This window comes from Ursus americanus, chromosome 24 (assembly GCF_024610735.1).
Source record: "Ursus americanus isolate L20-20 chromosome 24, mUrsAme1.1.p, whole genome shotgun sequence".
Taxonomy (NCBI): domain Eukaryota; kingdom Metazoa; phylum Chordata; class Mammalia; order Carnivora; family Ursidae; genus Ursus; species Ursus americanus.
Genome location: NC_142150.1, coordinates 39408335 through 39429524, shown reverse-complemented (window position 1 = coordinate 39429524; position 21190 = coordinate 39408335). Strand labels below are relative to the sequence as shown.

At 56.5% G+C, this 21190-nt stretch overlaps 1 protein-coding gene across 11 annotated transcripts in view; it reads right to left on the bottom strand.

Moving 5' to 3' along the window:
* Positions 1–16: 16 nt before the first annotated feature.
* MARK2 (microtubule affinity regulating kinase 2) overlaps positions 17–21190 on the bottom strand; it is a 56357-nt gene continuing 35183 nt past the window's right edge. For 2 of the 11 annotated variants that reach the window (XM_045775616.2, XM_045775623.2), the window contains exons 2-19: positions 16309–16488; positions 16056–16109; positions 13219–13267; positions 12835–12900; positions 12671–12741; positions 12397–12453; positions 11474–11710; positions 10675–10794; positions 10470–10569; positions 10280–10392; positions 8915–9047; positions 8468–8649; positions 8087–8184; positions 6941–7102; positions 6032–6289; positions 4994–5020; positions 2869–2913; positions 17–2227 (exon numbers count right to left, since the gene is read on the bottom strand). In XM_045775616.2, the coding sequence (XP_045631572.1) occupies positions 1867–2227; positions 2869–2913; positions 4994–5020; positions 6032–6289; positions 6941–7102; positions 8087–8184; positions 8468–8649; positions 8915–9047; positions 10280–10392; positions 10470–10569; positions 10675–10794; positions 11474–11710; positions 12397–12453; positions 12671–12741; positions 12835–12900; positions 13219–13267; positions 16056–16109; positions 16309–16488 (2313 nt within the window). In that variant the 3' untranslated portion in view covers positions 17–1866. Of the gene's footprint in view, positions 2228–2868; positions 2914–4993; positions 5021–6031; positions 6290–6940; positions 7103–8086; positions 8185–8467; positions 8650–8914; positions 9048–10279; positions 10393–10469; positions 10570–10674; positions 10795–11473; positions 11711–12396; positions 12454–12670; positions 12742–12834; positions 12901–13218; positions 13268–16055; positions 16110–16308; positions 16489–16940; positions 21187–21190 lie in introns of those variants that run through there. The other 9 variants (XM_045775622.2, XM_045775617.2, XM_045775621.2 and 6 more) reach the window with 9 other exon arrangements.

The following is a 21190-nucleotide window of genomic DNA, read 5'->3' as shown; positions in this document are numbered from 1 at the left end:
AGAAACAGGAGGCAGCTCAGATTCCAAACATTCTCTTTATTACGTGTTTGATCCAGAGGAGAAACTAAGTGCGGGTGGGGGGGGGTGGGGAGGGGCCACCTTGCCTGGGAGCCCCCCCATGGGCCACCACCCCCTCTGGGAGCCAAGCCATGCCCTCCCGGCCCCTCAGAGCACCCGGGCTGTTCCACTGGGCAGGAGGGGTGGGGAGGGAGGAGGAGAGAAAGGGAGGGAGAGGGAGCCCTTGGTCGGAGCCTGAGCCCAGAGCCTGGAGCCCGCAGTCAGGGCTTGGGGCAGGAGGGCTGAGGTTGGCTAGGCCCCTTCCTGGGACCCAAGGGCTCGACTTGCCGCGGAGCCTGGGCTGGGAGTGGAGGGTGATGAGTAGGGGTGGAGTCATCATAAATCAAAAAAAGAAAAAATAAAATAATAAAATAAAAAATAAAACCCATCACAAAAAAATGTACAACTCAGGTGAGGGCAGGGGCAGCGTCTGTGCAGGACCCCCCTCCCCCAATTTCTCAGGAACAGAAACAGCAGAGAAATAAATTAAGGGGATGCAGCGGCCGCCACCAGCCAAGCGGCCGCCACCAGCCGCTCCCGCACTGGCCGAGGGGGCTAGCAAGCTGGGAGTCACTAGGCCTATCTGTCCCCCCACCCCCGGGAGGGCAGATGCTCCCGGCCCCGCTGCCCTATCCAGCCTTCCGCCAGGCGGCCGTGGGGGCCCTGGGCAGTGTCTCCTGAGAGGAGGGGGCGACAGTGTCAGGAAGAAAAGGCAAGGCCGGGAGACGAGTGGTGAGGGGAGTCACTGCTATGGAACTAGCTGGTGCCCAGATTAATGCCAATGAAGGGGGCAGGGGAGAGGAATGGCGAGGGGCTGTGCTTTCAGACAAAGGCTCTCCCATAACGGAGAGTGCCCAGCATCCCTGTTCCGGAGACTAGCAGCCCAGGCGGCCCCCTGGGGGCCGAGGAGCCTATCTGCCCTGCAGTCCCCTCCCCTCTCCCAGCCCGGGGTCAGCCCCGCCTTCTACCCAGGAGGGGTGGGAGAAGATGGCACAGACTTTTGAGGAGGGGAACAAAAGTCCCCACAGCAGCTTGTGGAAGGAAATGCCCAGCTCTGGGGAAGGAGGGGCAGAAGATACAGTGTGGAGGGGGCCGGAGCCCCGAGCCTTGCCTGCCAGCCCGGAGCGGCCGCCAGCCCCCTCCCCCCTGCCCCCCACCTCAGGGCTGCGCAGCGCCCCGCCCCCAGCCCCTGGCCCGGCCATCCAGGCGATGGCCTCCAGCCCCGGGGCCTGAGGTCAGGGGAAGGCCACCTCTGGTGGTTTGCTTGGAGGGGAAGGAGGGAAGGAGAGGGGAGAAGCCCAAAGTGGGCCTGGCGGAGGGCCTGACAGGGAACTCCACCACTCTTGCCTGAGAGTGTTCCAGCCCTGAGCCACCCTCCCGGGAAACCCCACAGATCCAGTCTCGACTGTCCCAATGGGGCAGGGAGGAAAGGTGGCCGCTGGGATTTTTTTTTTTTCTTTTTTCTTTTTGGTAATAAAAAATTTCTTGGTTTAGGCGAAATACTCTGTGCAACCGCAGTACCGAGGGGGAGCCCTGCCCCCCCACCCCTCCCTCCCCTTCCTTTGCCTCCTGTGGGGGAGAGGGGGGAAGGGGGACTTTCTGGGCAGGGGTAAATGTTGGGGGGAAAGAACCATCTCCCGTCCCCCCCACACATGGAAGAAAAAACCGAGAAGGGCGGGCGGGGAGAAGTGCCAGCAGGGGGAGACACACCAATCCATCTCTGCAGTCTCGCCCAGGTGGGCTGGCGCCCGGCCCCAGCAGCTAAGTCCAGCTGGCCCGCCTCCGTCGCCCCCCACTCCCGGCAGCCTGTTAAAGCTTGAGCTCGTTGGCTATTTTGGAGGCAATGTTTTTGAAGGCCATGGAGGTGCCCGATATCCGCTTAAACCGGACACCGTTGAGCGACAGCCGCGGCAGTTTGCACACCTCCATCTCCCACTGCACGAAGTTCTCGTGGCCCGGCGTGCCGTGCATGCACAGCAGCATGTACTTCTCGTGCAGCTCGCTCTGACAGCTGTTCGCGTCCAGCACCTTGCGGATCTCCCGCATCATCTCGTTGGGCTCCATGGAGCTGGTGGTCTTCATGCTCCACGTGAAGCGTAGCGAGCGCGGCTTGGCCTCCCGAAACTCCTCCTTGTCTTTGTCGTTGCCTCCACCGCCCACCACGTGAGGTCTGCGGAGAGGGCAGAGGCGGGGGTCGGGGTGGGGCCCGGGGCACCCCACCCACGGGAAAGCCACCCTGGCAGACGGCCCCCGAGACCGCAGAGGAGAGCGGGAGGGTGCCCAGGAGGCGACAGTGCTGGAGGAGGGAGCGTCAGACCTGGCTGGGGGAAGCAGAGGGAGGTGAGCAGCGTGGGCAGTTTTGTGACCTCCGTCTCTCAGGGAGGGCAGAGGCGGGGAGGAGAAGCCAGGCCCTGGCAGGGGACAGGAGGGTGACAGTTCCATGCTTTTCTCTGATGGGGGGAGGGTCAGGGAGAGAAGGGGAGCGCGTGCTCAACAGCCCTGAGCAGTTCACAGACTGGACAGAGAGCAGCAGCTGAGGTACAGAAAGGTGAGCCGGCCGGTGGGTAGGAATCTGTAGCCCCAGCCGCCCAGCCCAGGGCTCCTGCTTCCAAGAATGCGCCAGAGCTGAGAAGGGCCCACGCCTACTGCAGCTGGGGCGTAGGGCTTCTCTGAGGAAAGGGAGGCCCCGAGAGGGTGGGGACAGGGCAGAACCACCGGAGGCAGAGCCAGGTGGCAGAGGAAGAGAGCGGCAGGAGGCCCGTGGCAAGCCTGTGGCCTGGGCAGGGCTGGTGCTGGCCCCAGCCCTCTCACCTGAGCGTCTCCACTCGGTCTTTGCTTTCGGGTTCATTCAGGTTCCTCAAAAAACAGAGCGAGGGAGAGTTTAGTGCTGGGACCTCTCGCTCCTTCCACCACCGCAGACCCAGGTGAGGGTGGGTCTGGTGAGGTGCTACTGGTGGGTGAGCAGGACCCAAGCTCTAAGGCCACTTGCCTGTCACCTGGCAGGCCAACATGGCTCTGCAGCACCTCACACTGGCAGCTCGACGGTCCCTCTACAGCGGGAGCCCGGCACACAGGGCCTGTCCCTCCCCACGCTCCCAGAGATGTGTGCTGGGGAGAAGGAGCTGCTGCTCCAGGAGGGGGAGGAGGGTCTGGATGTGCAGGCACGCGCATCGAGCACACGGCCACAGCATGAGGCAGCCCCCCCACCAGCCGACAGCCAGGGCTTCACGCTGTGAATGGGTCTTCGACCCCAGTACACCAGGGCCCCAGAGCCACAGTCCTCTGGAAGGGAAGGGGCTGGGCTGGGGGGCGTGGTGTGTGGTGGGGGTCAGACAAAAGCCTCTCTCAGGAGGTGGAACTGTGGGCAGGCCTGGGAATGGGTGCCTGAAGATGGGGAGGGGCAGAAGGGACCTGAGGCTGTCCGTGGACAAGCCTGCCTCCCCCATTCTTTTAGAACTCCCCTGCCTGCCAGGCTGCCAGGCCATCTGCTTGTACAGAAGGGAAGACAGAGGGCAGGGCAGGGCCAGCACCTTGGGAGGGTGGGTGGGGAAGAGGTCTGGCCCCGCTGAGCGGCTTCTCCAGCTCCTGGCTGGAAGATGGGTGCCTGGAGCCGGGAAACTGGGGACTGCAGAGGGCAGGGACGTGAGGAGGATGAGAGAGCAGCAGCAGCACATGGAAAAGGAACACGAAGACACAACAGACACACGAATGCACACAAGCGCACTGTGAGCAGGGAGCCCGGGCTGTGAAGGGGAAGGAGCCTGCTGCTCTCCCCAGCCCCACCTGGTCCCTGCCCGTGGGTGGAGGCGCCCTGCCGGGCAGGCCCCCACCAGGGCCTGTGAGTCAACAGCCAGCCATGCAGTGAAGAGCTGGGTGGGGAGCGATGGGTGGAAAGGGGAAAAAGCCTGAGGACCCTGGCATGGCCATTAGGTCAGTTGGGTCACCAACGTGTCTGCCAGGTCTCCTAGCCCCAGCACAGGGCCTGAGCTGACAGCCTTGGGGAACCAGTGCTCCCAACCCGGCCCTTGTTCTTCAGCTTGGTATGGGGCCCACCCAGGCTTCCAGAGAGGATGAGAATAGGGCCAGGGGGTGGTAGAGCCAGGATCTGGCCTAAGAAGGGAGATGCCTGAGTTTGGGGGGTGGGGGGCGGAGGGCGGGAACGGGAATCTCCCACTGTTTTGTCAGGGCTAAGAGGTAGATGGCCCCAGCCCTAGAACATCCCCGCCCCTGGCTCTCTGGAAGCCACTGTCCCTATCCAGAGAACATGGGCCCAGAGAAGAGGCGTGGCTTGATTCGTCCAGATCCTGCGGGAGGCAGGAGGTGTGCGGGGTGGGGGTGGGGTAGGCCTAGTTCTGCAGGAGCTGCCAGAAGGGGGTGCTGTGCCCACTTGCGAGGCAAAGGCTCCTTGGGCCTGGAAGCGTCAGACTGAAGCCTTGGGACCCCAGCATCCCTGTAGTACCCCCAAAGTCCTGCTATCCACAGGACAGGGGCAAGAGGTCACACAGCCCTGAAATGTTCAGGGGACCAGAGAAGGCAAAGACCCAGAGACCAGAATGAGATCCCCGCCCAGACGCACTGGGCACCCTCACGGAGCTGTTCACAGCGCATGCACAGACAGGGGAGGGGTCAGGGAAGGAGCCCAGTGCTTGCGACCAAAACCCAAACCTGGCGTGGGGGTGAGAAGACAATCTTAAAGGGAGAATTCCCTGAGACGGTCCCCCGTGCCTGGGGACAGGCCCCTCATTTTTGAAGCCATCCGCCCCGAGTGGCCACCCAGTCAGAGGCAGTCTTCATCCCTTTAAGATGACAGAGAGAGGGCCACACAGACGTGGTTAGCAGATGGAGGCGGGAGCAAGAGCCAGAAAAGGGGAGTTAATGACGGAGGCAGGACACAGGACACAGACACACACACACACACAGCGGGCTGAACGCCTACCTTCTGGCAAACCTGAAAGACAGATTTCTAAAAAAACAAACAAAAAAAGACAAAATAAAAAAAGAAATAAAAAAAAAAAACCAACAAGACAGTATGTGGATAAGCAGGTGGGGAGTGGGCTTTACAGGTTCAAGGGTCACCCCATTTGTGGAAGAGCCGCTCAGCGAGACTAGAGTCCTAGGCACCCTGATCTGCCCCCACCCGCCCAAGAGCCCCGCTCTCCAGGGCTGGAAAGGGGCACGGCTTTTGTGAAGTGCGGCAGGAAGGGCCGCAAGCCTGCTGCTGCCTCCCGAGCTACGCCACGGTGGGAGAGGAAACGGTGGGATGGAGACAGGGAGCGTCCCACCACGCAGGACTGCTTGGATGCACGTTAAGAATCAAAGCTGTCTCTTTGGGGTGGCTGGGGGCCAGGTGTGAGAAACCTCTTGAAGAGAATCCCCACCCTGCTTGCCACCTCGGAAAGCATCAACCCACTGGGCTGCGAGGGAGGAGGCCACCCTGGCCCCCACCAGCTATTTCATTTACGGCCTTCATCCCCGCGGACCCTGGGCAGGAGGACGCGGCTGAGGCTGAGGGAGCGACTGCAGCTGGACCTAACCAACTGGGTGGGGGGAAAGGAGGTCAGAGGGGGCGAGAGAGAGGACCAGGAAAAACTCTCCTTGCTGGCCCAGCCTGGCTCGGGCCTCATGACTTTGCAGCTGCGTCACCAAATATAAGTTTCCATGGGAACCCAGGAGAGAAGAGGGGGGCTTTTATTTTAGCATCTGAGTTCACACTCTCCTAGAGAGGAGGCGGCATTGGCCATCTGCTCTCGGGGCCAGAGAACGAGGGCTGTGTACAGGAGCTGGGGAGAGCCTGGGAGGGACGGACGGACGGGTCTGGGATTGTGAGGTGCTGACAAGGACCCGACTCCTTAGGCTTCCCAACGCCTCTTCTAACCCCAAGACCCAAGCCTAGTGCTGGCAGTCCCCACCCCACTCCCAGGCAGGTAGGAAGGCCTGGTCTCATTCTCTCTGCCACCCTAAGCCCCCCACTCACCTGCGTACAAACTTGGAAGTGAATTTGCTGAAGATGCTCCCCGAGGCCCCCCGCCGGCCCTGGCTGTTGCCAGAGGGAGAGGCTGGGGTCACACCGTAGGGCAAATTCTGCTGGTCCCGCACCTGCCGGAGCTGTCCAGCGTGGAAGGTGCTTCGACTGGACACACCCCGGGGGAAATTAGTTCGGTCTGGGGCTCCACCGCTGCTGCTGATGTTGTGGGCGGAGGGGGAGGCGACAGGGACACGCTGGGGGGCTGTGCTGTGGGAAAAGAAGTGGAGGCAGAGGAAATGCATCAGGGCACAGGCATGCCATCACCACCGAGCACCTGCAGCACCCCGGGGTGAGAAGGGGGATGCTAGGGCAGAGGCAGCCATCACGGAGGACACAGAAGGAAGGGGTGTGACCACTGAGGACACCGGAAAGGAGGACATCTAGGTGGCGGTGGAAGGAGATGGTTGTGGGGGAGGGAGGGAGGGGAGGGAGGATACATGTGTGAAGAGCAGTACAGGCCAGAGAGAAGTGGCTCCTTGGGAGCTAGGCACACTGGAACCTCAAGGGGACAATGTTGACCAACCCTCAAGGACTGAGTCCCTTTGGTGCTGACTGTCCCTGGGGTCCTAAGGAAGTCCAGGAAGGCTCAGAACAAAAAGGCTTCCTTCTGGAGCCTCGGGACGGCTTCTTGCATATCTGTTCTGAGAGGGAGAACTGGAGGAAAAGAGGGGCATTAAGCTATTTTTTTGTTCTACTTCCTGACTGTAGGGGACAGAGCCATTTCTTGTGGCTAAGATGCCAAGAACAGAGCAGGACCCCCGGGCAGGGGGTGGGGGGAGGGAGGGAGAGAAATTGTGGGGGGCAGGGGGTGGGGCAGGCTGAAGGCACCCGGTGCGCCAGCTGCCCCAGCACACTTGCCTGGGCCGCGGCACCTCACAGTTACTGTCCGTGGGGGGCAGCCCAGTGGCCTTGTTGGGGTGCACGGAGGCCGACATGGATTTCTGGTGCTGGCGGGGCCGGGCCGCAGAGACCGCGGCGGAAGCAGAAGCTGTGGAGGCCCGGGACCCTGGCATGGTTAGGCTAGGAGACAAAAGCAGCGAAGAGGCCTGGGTTAGGGGTTGGTGGAGGCAGGAGGCTCAGGTTAGGAAGCAAGGGCAGGGCAGAAGGGCCAGAGCGGGAGGAACTCAGCAGGATGCAGGTCGGGTCCAGGGAGCAGCAATGGGACTCTAGTCAGAGCCGAGGAAGGCGGGGCTGGGAAGTGGAGGGCGGGTGAGTAAAGTGAGGCAGGCCAAAACCTGGGGGAGGAAACCAAAAGTGCAGGAAAGCCTACAGGAGGCAACTGCCTCCGGGTTGCGCTGGTCTCCTAGGAATTCTAAGAACAAGGATGTTTTGTCGACAGAAAGAGCAGGGTGTTGCTAAGGGGAATTTTCATTAAGCTCAGAAGAGGAGGAGCCAGGAAGGCAATACACCAAGAGATGATGGCGGTCAAGGCTAAGGCGGGACCTGTTCTCCCAGGCACAGCTGGGGTCACCCTCAACACGTACACCCCTCAGGTGGGCAGCTCTCGATTCTGCTCTGAGCTGGGGCCCCCCAAACAAAGCCTCAGGCACTGACACCAAGAGGAGCGCAGTTGCCATGCCCTGGCTGCAGTCAAGAAGCAAAAAGGCAGGGGTGCCTGGCTGGCTCAGTCAGAAGAGGTGTGACTCTTGATCTCAGGGCCATGAGTTTGAGCCCCACATTGGGTGTGGACATTACTTAAATAAATAAATAAGTAAACAGGAAAAAAAAAAAAAAAAAAGCCAGAAGGCAACCGAGATGACCATGGAGTCTCACTCGGTACGCCCACAGCAAGCAGCAATCCCAGGAGCACAGGGGAGAAAAGACTGGCGGGGGGAGGGGGGAGTGGAGAGCAGAGGGAGGTGCTGGTGTGTGGACAAGCCGGACCGGACAGAGCCAGGACAGAACTCCAGGAAGCAGGGAAGGGAGGTGGGGCTGCCGACAGACATCACTGCTGTGAAAGATGGCTCTGGGGCAGTGTGGTGGGCAGGGCCTGGGTCAGCTCACCTGTCTTTGCCGTTCTGGATGGAGGCCTGGCCAAGGCTGGCCCTCTCCAAAAGTGGGGAATTCCTGCTTCGATTTGTGCTGGTGGAGAGGACGCTGTTCTGTGGGGAGTAAAGGGCAGAGCTGTATCACAGAAAACCTAAGTGTTCTGTTCACAGAACTGGCTTCCCCTCTGCCTCCCAGCAGTAGCAGACAGGGACAGAGAAAAGAAAGGATTCTGCTTTTTCTCTTGGGGGTAGGCTTTCTATAGTAAGCAAAGGTGGCCCGGGAGGTAAGATCCAGTGGGCGGCCAGAGGGAGATGCCTGGATGGGGCAGGCCCCACTGCAGGAGGGAGCAGGGAAGGGAGTGGGGCTGGCTGGTGGGGGACCCGGAGGAACGCTCACCGTAGAGGGGGTAGGGGTGGTCTTCTTCCTCTCCAGGCCAGGCAGGGGGCTGGCGGGCACTTTGGCTGTGCTGCTGGCCTTCCGCCCTGACTCCCGGTCTTCCTCAGGCCGCTTATTCTCTGCGTTGTTACTCTGCGTCTTCTTAGAGTAGGAATTAGATGTGGGAATGGCAGGACCAGCTGCTGGGCCAGAGGGATGGGGGGAATGGGTAAGGGTGAGGGGCCCACCGGGTGCCTGACACGCACACACACGGTGCTCTCCTACAGTCTTGCCGGCAACTTAGCAAACCCCACGTCACAGACGGCAAGGGAAGTCAAGTGGCGTGTCTAAGGCTAATAAGTGGCTAAACTGGGACTGAAACTCAGCAGTGTCATCCCAAGCCCCCAAAACCCGTGTCCTTTCAGGAGAGGGGTGAGTCCCCACCTGCAACTCCCCCAAAGCACTCACCCTGGTCACTGAAGCGCCGCTGCTTGGGGTTGGCCGAGACACTACGCTGTACCTTGTGGGAGGGGGAGGGGGCACTGCTATTGGTCAGATCAGCTGAAGGCCGGGGCTTCAAGGTGATGGTGTCGCCCTCCAACTGTAAGCAGAGAAAAAGGGGGACAGAAGTCATCGGAGATGCGTACAGATGGACCCACTTATACACCACCCTGCCTGACACAAAGCCACCCCAGACTCCCATGAGATACACCCCTGCAGGACCCAGGTGTACTTAAACACTCCTGGAGACACGTATGCCCCGACGCAGATCCTGACAGAGCCAAACACCCCCTGCCCCGGGGGATACACACGCCCCCGAGAACACACATTCAGACTCAGAGACCATACCCTCCTGCCCCCAACTAGATACCTCCTGAGCAGGCTAAGGTGAGAACCGAGAGAGGGAGCCCAGCACTACCCGGGGCAGAGCAGGGAGGCCGGCAGTGCACGTGGGGACATGCAGATGGTGAGCAAGACCCCACTCCCACACAAACCCACGGACGCACACACAGACATGTTACCCAGATGGGGAGAAGAACAAACACGAGGCCTCCGATGAACAGACGGGAAGATGGACATGCATGCACACAGATACCCAGAGCCAGACATAAGCGCCAGGCTCAAGCAGAAGCAACACAAAGACAACCTACAAGAGAGGCGCAGAGACCCCACACCCAAACACCCCGAGATGGACACTTCCAGACGCAGAGAGACACAAACACATGGAAACAGACGCAAAGACTTCTAGATCAACAAAGAACTGATCCTGGGGTGCCTGTCAGTCAGTTAAGCATCTGCCTTCAATCAGGTCATGATCCCGAGGTCCTGGGATCGAGCTGCATGTCGGGCTCCCTGCTCAGCAGGGAGTCTACTTCTCCCTCTGCCTCTGCTCCCCCAATCATGCTTGTTCTCTCTCGCTCTTAAATAAATAAATAAATAAATAAAATAAAATAAAATAAAATAATATAAATAAACAAATAAAATCAATCTTTAAAAGCAAAACCAAAAAAGACAACTGATCCAGCCCAACTGACCTAGACCCAGCCTAATCAACACAGACGGGGCCAGATCTACTCACCCACATGGAAACCCAGGCCCAGGTCTAGACAGACCCCAGTAGCTTTCCTGAATTATTCATTCAGCGACAGAGACCAGTGAAAGCAAAGGCCAGAGAGCCTTACCCACCAGTGCTGAGGCTTAAAATTCGTAAGCAGAGAGGACACCTACTCAGAGAGGAGCTTCTGCCCTCAACGGGTGCCAGAAGCAGGGTGCTAGTGGGGGTGCTAGTGACAGCAAAGCTGGCCGGCAGGGGACAGAGCAGGGGGCACACACCTCAGAGCTCTTGTAGCCCAGGAGCAGATAGGTGGCCATCACCTCGTTGTACCTCTGGCCCACCAGTGAGTCCTGGATCTCTTCCCGTGTGTAACCCATGGACACCATCAATTCTGCACAGGGGGAACATATAGTTAAGGTTGGTCCTGAGTCCTAGGGAGTTCAAGCTCACAGCTCAGCAGAGCCTCACCTGTCCGCCGGGGGTCCTTGTAGTCAGGGAGTGGCTCCACATAAGGCTTTAATTCATCATCTTCGTGACCCACATTCATCCATCGATCTTTCATGATTTGCTGAGGAGCAAAGGGAAGGGTATGGGCAGGGAGGAAGGAGACTCAGCGTGGAGGTGTCCCTGGGAACCCTGGACTTTCCAGTCAGCTGGGCTCCGGGCTGCTCACCTCTAAAGTGCCTCTCTTGCTGGGGTTGAGAATGAGAAATTTCTTAAGCAGGTTTTCACAGTCCGTGGACATGTAGAACGGAATGCGGTATTTTCCCCTCAGTACCCGCTCCCGTAGCTCCTGAGATAGGAGGCAAGTTTATTTTATTATTACTATTTTTAAGTAAGCTCTACGTCCAACATGGGTCCTGAACCCACAACTCGGAGATCAAGAGTCGCCTGCTCTACCGACTGAGCCAGCCAGGTAGCCTAGTAGGAGGGAAGATTAAATCACCCCAAGGCCAAGTGAAGAAACCTAACATCCAGGCTCCCGAGAGCTAAGGACTGACCAAGCAGACATACATGAAACATGGTAGGAGGCAGAGAGCCTGAGACAAGGCACCTCATTAGAGAGGCACTGAGGTCAAATACCCTGTGCCCATTGGCTTGACCAGGCCGAGGCCGGCCATTCCCAAGTACCTTGGAGGGGTGAACAGACATACAATCTATCCCATCCCTTGAGGAAAGAATGGAGGTCATTACACCGGGCACAGAAGAGCCCGTGTCTGCTACCTTTAGCAAGCCCTTCTCTGAAGCTCTGGCTTAGGGAAAATGTAGAGGTGGCAAGGGTGAGAGAGGTCAGGGGTAAGACCGGAGCCGAGAGTAGAAAGGAGAGGCAATAAAAACGATCTAAGCCTTGGCGTGGAGTGTGTGACTCTTGATCTTGAGGTTGTGAGTTTGAGCCTCATGTTCGGTGTAGAGATGACTTAAAAATAAAATCTTAAACAACAACAACCAACTAAGTCTGTGCTTCACTCCACCTTGAGGTTCTGTCCATCAAAAGGCAGGGATCCACTGACCAGTGTATACAGGATAACTCCCAGGCTCCACACATCCACCTCGGGTCCATCGTATTTTTTGCCCTGGAAGAGCTCTGGGGCAGCATACGGGGGACTGCCACAGAAGGTATCCAGCTTGTTCCCAAAGGTGAATTCGTTGCTGAAGCCAAAGTCTGCAATCTTGATGTTCATATCAGCATCCAAGAGCAAGTTTTCTGCCTGGGAGGTAAGATGGAGAATGTCAGGACCAAGCAGACCACAGTAAGCCACTGGACAGGAAGGAGCTGAGGGGGAGGGGAGCACAAACAGGAAGCCATCCTCAGTCTCAGGACTTTCCCCATCAACTCCAGGGCAGGCCTTCAGTCAGTGTGAAGAGGCTGGGCTGGAGGAGGGCAGCGCAGGCCCCCTCACACAGGCAGCCATGGGCGGACGGGGGTCTGGGGGCTCCGCCGTGTCAGGCTTGGGTTAATCGCAGTCACGTCTGCCAGGACTTGAGGGCCAGGAGCCTCCGAGGTAGTCCGCACTCTAACATCTCAGGGAAAGAGCTGAGGGAGTGCGCGCCCGCGACGCAGCTGTGTGGGTCAGTCAACGTTCTGCCCTCGGTCAGCGGCCAGGCTGCCTGAAGGGCCAGCAGAGCCTGCAGTGCCCCTGCCACGCCTGGCAGCCCTGAAAGGTGATGTGCCCAGCGACAAGAAGGTAGAGACCCTCTGTTCACTGGCTAGAATGAGATCTAAGTCCAGTCGTGAGGCCCCTGTCAGAAGCACCCCTAGAGGCTTCCTCATCAACTCCAAAAAATTAAAAGCTGGAGTTTCCTTAAACACTCAGGGCTTGATGGTTACTCATTGTGGACAGAGCGTGAACAACCTGGCTCCGACTCAGAGAAAGGGGACAAGAGTGTGCCTTACCTTTAAGTCTCTGTGCACAATAAACTTCTGGTGGCAGTACTGCACAGCAGACACTATCTGAAAGGAAGGAAGAAGGGTTAGCCCAGCGACACCTGAGGGTGGACCACGGGGCTGGCGGACCTGTGATCCCGTGACCTAGTTCTGTGTTGCCACAGCGACAGGCAAAGCCCAAAGGACCCTCCACAGGCCACTTAGAGAGAGGCAGCTCCTTCTTACATGCCAACCCCAAAAGGCAGAGGTCGGGCCCATACTCCGCAAAGGGAGCCACACCCACCTGGCGGAATTTGGCTCGAGCCTCTTTTTCTTTCATCCTGCCATGAGCCACCAGGTAGTCAAACACCTCTCCTGCAAGACACAGGGGCGGGGTCCAGGTCGGAGCTTACTGGTAAGGGCTGGGGGGGGGGGGGCGCGTGCAGGAAGAGGCGCTTCCACACCTACCTCCACTGGCATACTCCATGACAAGGTATAGAGTTTTCTCAGTCTCGATCACTTCGAATAACTTAACTACAAAAGAAAAGGCCAAGTCACAAGTCAGAGAAGTAGCAGGGGCCACACTGTGAGCCTTGACCTGAGCAGAGGCACCCTGGGATGAAAGCCCCCTCTCCTCCCCTCCCCGACGAGGGCAAGTTCCTCTCATGGCAGCCACATGACTCAGGACAGCCCAGTGTGCCAGAGGGAGAGCTGGATTTTGAGCTGGGCTTCCCCAGAGGCAACCTCAAGGACTCCAGACTCCAGAAAGCAGCACGCCTTGGGGAGGAGTACAGGCTGGGAAGTGGAGCCGTGCTCTGGGGGAAGAAAGAAGGAATGACATCTGGTTCTCACCTATGTTGGGATGATTCAAAACCTTCATTATTCTTACTTCACGGAATAGCTAGAAAAGAAAATACCAAGGGTCATGCTTACTTAACTTGCTCCCTTTAGGTACCCTCCAAACAGAACCACTGCTAGGATTCTTCTCCCAAAAGAGAAAACAGGCAGAGAAAAGAAATAGGGCAGCTGTCCAGGTCACCTGGGCCTGTCCCTGATGGCTGAGAAGTAGGTGAAGGGAATGAGAGCAGAAGCGTCAGCAGGAGGAAAACTGGGTTCTAGCAACTTGTACCCTCAGGTTCAGCATCTATCTGGATAGACCAGCCACGTGCCCCCTGTTGCAGTCTCCCTAAATCCAACCCCCAAACAGCAGACGGGGTTGGCTGGGAGCCTCTAAAGGGAGGGAGTGAGAGCCCATGTACATGAATATTCAGAACCAGGGCTGCCGCTAAAGTTCACGGACAAAACCAACTCCAGCTTGGTCTGTGTGTGTGTGGGGGGGGGGGTGCTAAAGGGGGCCCCCATCATCTGGTTTACAGAAGTCAGAGGGCTCTGCACTAGTGGGCAGGCCCTTCTCTCCTGGGCCTCTGGGGCGGTGACAGAAGCCGCTCCTATATATAGCTGATGCCAATTTTAATCAAACCCACCTCCACACACTCACGCTCTTTGTGAAACACAATCAGAGACTCCAAACCATGTATTTCCATAAAGAAAGATGACAGAAACGACCTCCATCCCCTCTGCGGGGGCCAGAACTGGAGGTGGGATACTGGTAACTTCTAGGCCTCACCATTTGCACAAAGAGCAGAACTAGTTGTTTATATTTGTTTTGGTTTTTCTGGGGGGGAGGAGAGGTATGGAGACCTAATTCAGGATAGAGTTTATGGAATCAAGTGAACACGGTTTTTCCCCTTAATGAGATCCGAGAGCTTTTGTGAGCTGGAAAGGAAAAGAAGAGACAGGCTTTCCAATCTTCGGGAATCTGATTCTGCACTTGGTTCCCTTTTCTTGTTAGAGCCCAGGTTTCTCTTGCCTTCTTCCCTGGTCCAGCAGTTGTCTTGGATGAAGAGGCAAAAAATCCTGCACACCACCTCAGGGGTGGTAAGCAACAGGGAAGTAACACTGAAATGTGGCCAGAGGCAGTGGCCAGGGTTCCAACCGGCGCCCTCCACCCCCCGCCCCCCGCTGGCCTGGGAGGGGCATTCTCCGGGGAGAACAGTGGAGTTTTCTGGGCTCAGCTGAGAACCCTGAGGGGGATAGATTCTTCACTATTGTCCTTTTTACGGATCACTGCTGGGATCAAATTTAAACAGAGTGATTTGGCCAGAATCAGATTGGCCTTGGTAACAGTGTATGTTAAAAGGCTTTTAAAACGGCTACATTTGTCTGGCATTGGTGCCTTCCAGCCGGCTGGTCAGGAAGAGGCAAGGAGAAAAAAAAGGTGGGAAATAAGACAGGCTGGCTGACTGTGGCAATTACCATATGGCAGGCTGGACTGCACCAAAGACTAAATGGCCCACACCAAGCTGGCTTCCACCCTGTAGGGTCTGAGCCAACATGTCAAGAGTAGCCCTCTTTCCCTTCCTTCCGGAAAGCTCTAAGGAAACCCCTGGTGATGACAGTAGGGTTTCCTTTGAATCAAAGAACCCTGAGGGGTCCCAGGGCTAACAAAAAATAGGAAACACCTTGGTTTTGGCTGCCAGCGTGTTAAGGCACCTCGACCTCCACATTGGTAGTCGTGAGTGCCCCTCTCGATACCAGCCCCCAGCCCTAGTCCCAAGCTTCCTAATCCCACTGTAGTTGACTATCAGCATGAGGTTATGCCCTCTCCTAACTCAAATAACACAATGTACTCATGGAAAGAAAATTCAGTCTACCGCATGAAAGAAAGAACTAGGTGAATCAAGGTCAGGAACTCTGAGCCAGGGTCCGGGGAGTAGGAGGGCACAAGGAAATGTGACTGACCTAAACAGGGGCAGCTTTTTGGGAACCAGATGGGAGATTTCCTGCTTCCCCTAACTGCCAGAGCCCAGGATGAGGGGAGAGGGCAGAGAGTTTCCAGTTTGATATCAAGCCATCACCGGCAAGCTGTCCCATTTTGCAGTCGAAGCCTCCTTTTCATGTCCCCACCAGCTCTTCATAGTTTCCCAACCAGGGTGTATGTGTCCCCACCTGATCAGCTAGCTAAGACACACCTGTTTCCCACTGTAAGTCAAGGAGGGAAGGAAAAGTTCAACCTCACTTAGCGAACACTACATGCAAATGACTTTGTGACTTTCGGCCAAGAGGAGCCTAGAAGTGAGAAGGCAAATTACGAGTACCTGTCCTTAATCTGCACAAACTGTCAAGGGCTCGAAACTGGAGTTGAGCTTCTAAAAACCCCAGTCTTCCATACTCACATCCCCTAAAATGTAGCTGGCACAAATCTGGTGGCAGGGTTCCCTGTCTCCTCTTATCCCTGTACATATAAAGCCACTCTTCTGGATCACTGCAGATCTTGGAGTCACCAAACGCATGTTTCTAGTAATGGCTACCAATGTGTGTTTTTGCATAGGGCTGGCCATGGGCCAGAAGATAGCAAGGAAGCAGGTCAGATAGATAGGCCAAATGGTGGGGAAGGGCAGAAAGACTTCTAAAGAGCCAGTGCCTGTGGCCAGGAAGCCCACCTAGGAGGGGTCAACGTGGTGGATCTGATCAGAGCCCCACAGACAGCAGAGCCATGGAGCAGCAGGGACAGTGAAATGACCAGAGATTTTTAAATTAAGGATTCAAGAGGAGGCCCACACGGGGTCAGTAGATCATTGGCCCCTGAAGAGAGGTTTAGAAAGGAACAGAAGGTACTGTGTGCTTACTTTCTGGAGGCTGGAGGAGTTCAGTTGGGTCTTGTCAATGATCTTCACAGCTACCTGCAGAGGAGACAAAAAGCCCCCGATTCCCTCTTTGAGCAGGCTGAACCCAGGACTCAACTCTCCCTCCTCCTCTGTATTTCTGCCTCCTTTTGCCTCCTCCCTCTCAGCACTTCCATTCGACCTGATGGCATTTCCACCTGCCAACAAGAGGGTGGCTGTGGCAGTCGTCCCACCGCGCCCCGCCCCCGGAGCTCACCTCTTTCCCAGTCAGGATGTGCCGAGCCAGCTTCACCTTGGCGAAGTTACCCTTGCCGATGGTCTTAAGGAGTCGGTAGTTGCCGATGTGGGGCTGCTCGTCAGCAGAGGCAGCTGAGTTGCGGCCCCGCAGCATGTTGGACTTACTGCTGGGCTTGGGGTCGAGGTGTCCCAGGGTGGGCTGCAGGGTGGAGACATGCACACTTTTCCGGACACCGCCCTCTCAGTTCCCCATACCGTTGCCCTTAGCTCTCCACAAAAAACCCCGAGGCTGAGGGAGGGGGTGGGTAGGGGTGGGCTGCAGGGGGCTGGCAGGCAGGCTGAGGATTGGAAGGCAGAGGGGAGGAAATGAGAAAGGAGCCAGTCTTCACTCCAAGAGAGCAGAGCATACGGTCCAGTGCCAGCGTCCTCTGGGCGTGGGAGCTCAGGACCTGTGCTGTCCCACTGCTCCGCAATAACCCACCAGGCTCTCCACCTCCTGTGGGCAGGCGCCTCCTGCTGGCCGCGCTGCTGCCTGTTCACGCTCCGGCAAGGAGGTGCGGCGAAGTCCCAGGAGCCCAACAATCGGAATTACTTCAAAGCACTCATCACCACCCAACGCTTCACCTTTACTTTTATTATCTATCACTTTACATTCATTTGTTGTCGATCCCGATGAGAATGGAAGCTCAGGAAGGCAGGCACACATCCCAGCACCTACACGATCTGAGTTATGGCAGGTGCTCAATGAAACTTGTGCAGCGAACAAACGGAGTGACAGGGTCTGAGCAAGGCGACTGGCTGCCCTCAGATATCCCATCGCTCGAATAAGGGTGTGACAAAGCAGAAATGACAGCAACGGCACTGAACAGCTACATGAACAGAACACGAAAACGGTATGACACAGACGAAAACACACGTTTACACAGAGACGTGTACGTTCCTCAGAGAGCTGCAGAGCTGCTGCGTGGGCCAGCGGTTCCGCTCCTCGGTGCACACCGAAGACGAATGCAACGGCCATCCACAGCGATGCGCATTCATAACATCCCACACTCACAATAGCCCCAGAGCGGAAACAACGCGAATTTCCGTTAATTGATGAATGGAGAAACACAGTATGGAAAAGCCACATAGTGGAACCTTCGCTGGCAATGAAAAGCAGTGACACCTGCTACAACATGGAGGACTCTTGGAAACAGGTCGCTAAGTGAACAAAGCTGGTCACAAAGGACCACATATTGTATGATTCCATTTATTTGAAATGTTCAGAATAGGCAAATCCACAGAGACAGACTAGCCTAGGGCTGAGGAGAGTGGGGACTTGGGGGTGACAACCAAGGGGTGTGGGGTTTCTTTCTGTGCTGATGAATGTGTCCTAATGAACTGCTGATTGTCTGTGAATTTACTCAAAGCCACTTAAGCATACACTTTAAACGGGTGAATTGTGTGGCATATGAATTACATTTGAATGAAAGTGTTAAGAGTCTGGTCCGAGTCTCGGTCGGGAGCCCTGATTTACCTCTCAAAGGTAAATGATGCCTCACACCATCGCTCCCACATACTGAGACAAAGTGCTGCCAGAGCCTCATTCCGGAACCGTCCAGAGCTACCTCAGAAATTTCAAGGACACAGTGTGGAGGAGAGCAGGATGACCAGATGAGTGTGAGTCCAAGTTCTTCCTTCCACCGCCCCTTCGGGCTGGGCTTTCATGAAGCCCTCCACAACCACAGGGAAAAGAAAGGACTTGCGATGCCACCCAAGGAACTGTCCAGGGTTCCCTGCAAGAAGCCTGCTTCCCTCACCAGATGCTTTCCAGGCAGAAAAACAAGAACACAAAGCAAATAGCCTGCTACTGATGTTTTCCCCTTCTTCCTTGTGTTAACGGAGGGCCTTTCTTTCTCCTTGCATAGTAGCTGCTGGCAGGTTTGGGGTAAGTGGTCTGACTCAGATCCCAAAACCTCATGGATTCAGGCGTTCGAGGAAAAAAAAAAAAAAAAGATCCCACGCATATGGTCGATTTTGAAGGGAGAGTTTCCTGACATCTCAGCAGAATCCCTTTTAACCTCTTTCGCCCTTAAGGGAATGTTCTCTCTCTCCTGCGAGTCCTTTCCGACCCTCCCATCTCCACCAAGTCCCCAGGGCCTTTGCTGTCTGCCCGCTGCACCCCACACAACTCTCTTGCCCTCTGTGCTTCACACACCTTGTTGCTCACTTAACTCTGGTTGGTCCTCAGTGTTTGCTAGACCAGATTTTCAAACACCTGCTTTTTACCCTTCCACAGCAATCCTAGGGTTCACACCCCTTGGAGAGAAGGGCATTCCTAGGCCCTAGTGGTACCTGCCTTCGGCTCAATCTACTGAAGAGTACCCTGAGCCCCCTCCATCAGGGTCCTGAAGGTTGGGCCTCCATGCCCTACCTCTTCTCAGCCCCATCCTCCCAGCAAGTGCTGCTAGACTGCCTACATCCTACCTGGCCTGCCTCAGGGGCCATGAACTGGGAAAACCTTTCCTCTGCCCCAGCTCTCATGAGAGGAAGATGGGTGGCAAAAATGTCCTTGGAAACCTCCAATTCACCCCCTAAGTTTCTTGTCACTCCCCTCTTTTCTGAGGCTATGAGCCAAAGGCAGCAGGAGCTTGGCAGTCTCTAAGCCCTCAAAATTGGTAATAGGAATTTAGTGCTGACTTGAAGATTTGGGCCCCCTGCCCTTCTGAAGCCAAATCTGGGAATCCTACTGTCCTGCCCAACCTCTGCTCTGCCCCTCCCTCGTGGTGCTTCCGGCCCTCGGGGCTGGTCTGTGCGGCACCGCAGGACAGCATTGCCTGCCAGGCTCAGCGGCACACCGGACCTCAAGCACATCAATAACCACGGGCTCTGCCATCCACCTCCTTCCTTACAGGGGTAGATAGATGTGGTTAAGAGTGCAAATGCCAGAGACAAACTGCTAGCGTCCAAACCCTAAATCTGCCAATGACTCAACACATGCTAACTTTATTATTACCAACCATCCTTGAGAGGGAGATGAGATTACAAAGAGGGAAAGAAACCACCCAAAAGAGGACCAGCGCCGAGTGATCCCACACATCTGTGTCAGGAGATGGTCTAGTGGGTGCCAAGAAGCTCTGTCCAGCAGAACTAGGTTCGAGTCCTGACTCCCCCACCTACTGGCATTAGTTTCCTCATCTGTTAAGTGAGGAATATTCCCTACTTCACATTAGGTGAGAGAACACACGTAAAATGCTTTATTCAGTGCTCAATGAGAAGAGCAACCACTATTGCTATTATTTTTAGTTCCCAAATACTACCGTCTGCAAAGTCAAAGATCTCTTTGTCAATAAGACTTCCACCTCTGAGCGGAGCCCTCCTAAGCCAGCAGTCGCTCAGCAGAAGCCAAGGCCACAAGAGATGCTCTGGCCCTCCCCACTGGAGAGGGTCCAGGCTGAGCTGTGGACCCGCTGGCCCACATTGCTAGTCTGCACCAGCACTTCTAGCCTCCATAGGAGGCAACCAGACAGGGCAGCTGTGAAGGGCTGGTCCCAAGCCGGGCATCCAGAACAGAAAGACAGAAGGTTCTGCTTGTCTAGGACCCAGAGCAGCAGAGAACGCTGGCCCGTGCTCTTTGATCCCCTGTTCCCAAATTCACCCACTCCCCTTTCAGGACTGAAATCACCCAGCTGTCAGGACTCAAAGACCAAAGACCGCAGCCCTCCTCTCCCTCCTTTTCACCTCTTCTCTGAGACATTTCCCATAGCAGGGATGTGGACCAAGGTGAGGAGAGCCCAGGGAAGTAAGCAGAGAAAGGGAGTGGAGAAAGGAAAAAGTCTCCAGTAGAAAATGTTTCTTGGACCATGGCCCCACACGAGGCGGCTGCCCTGAAGGCTGAAGCGGAGGTAGGGTGCGGAGACCGTCTCTTCTGTGGTCCTGACTAGGCCCACTCAGCCTGGATCCAGATCTCACCAGGTGGCGGGCTGAGGACTGGCTGCCCTTCTGGGCCGACGAAACAGAATCTGGCTAAAGCCACACTCTTCCCTCCACCTCTGTTCTCCCTGTTCACAGTAAGATAGGAACACCAGACATTCCCAAAGCCCTGGCCCACAGCATACTACAGTCAGACCCTAAAAATCTGAGGAAGTCTGTTGCAAGTTGCCAGCATGAGTCTCAGGCAGCCTTCAGGAAAAACAGGGGGTCTCCCTGTGAGACTTGGAACTGATGGCAGACCACACAGGTGACTTAGCAGGCCTGACTCAGAAGTGGGACGTGAACAGCTTTGGAGGCTGAACAGAGAGGTGGAATATAGGACCTGGGGAGAAAAGAAAGAGCCTTCTATCTAGCAAGCCCTTCAACCTGGGATCTCCAAACTCAGCCTTAGGCGTGTTGCCAGGTTCGCCGGGAAGACAGCCTCCACCCCAGAGGCCCAGCGCTGACTCAGGTAGGCAGGGCCCCTTTCCTAATGCTGGGGGCTCCTACCAACAGTTCCCCCCAGAAAAGCTCGTGCTGTGGGGCTCTGCATTCAGGCCCAGCCTCAAGTGTCCTGAGACTTCCCTAGGGCTGGGAGGGGTGATAAGCAGGTACTCCCCGGCCAGAGGCTAAGTAAGCCTGGGCACTGTGGGAAGAAAAGGGTCCCCTGGGCGCTGGCCCAGCGCACCCGCCCCAGATCCCAGTCTCCCTGGGCCTCCACCTGTCACCTGCCCCCTCCTCTCCCTCTGGGTGCGCCTGCTGACTCAACCTATGGAGACTCTTCTTCCCGTGTTTGCCCCCTCTTCCCTTCCCAGCCAGTGCCTCTTTCCATGAATTTTACTACCTGTGCTAGCTCCCGGCTCCATTTAGCAATTCTTTAAGGATCCTGCGTTTGGGGTGGGAGGGAGGAGAGAGGAAGGGGACAATCCTACAACAGAAAAGGGGAAAAC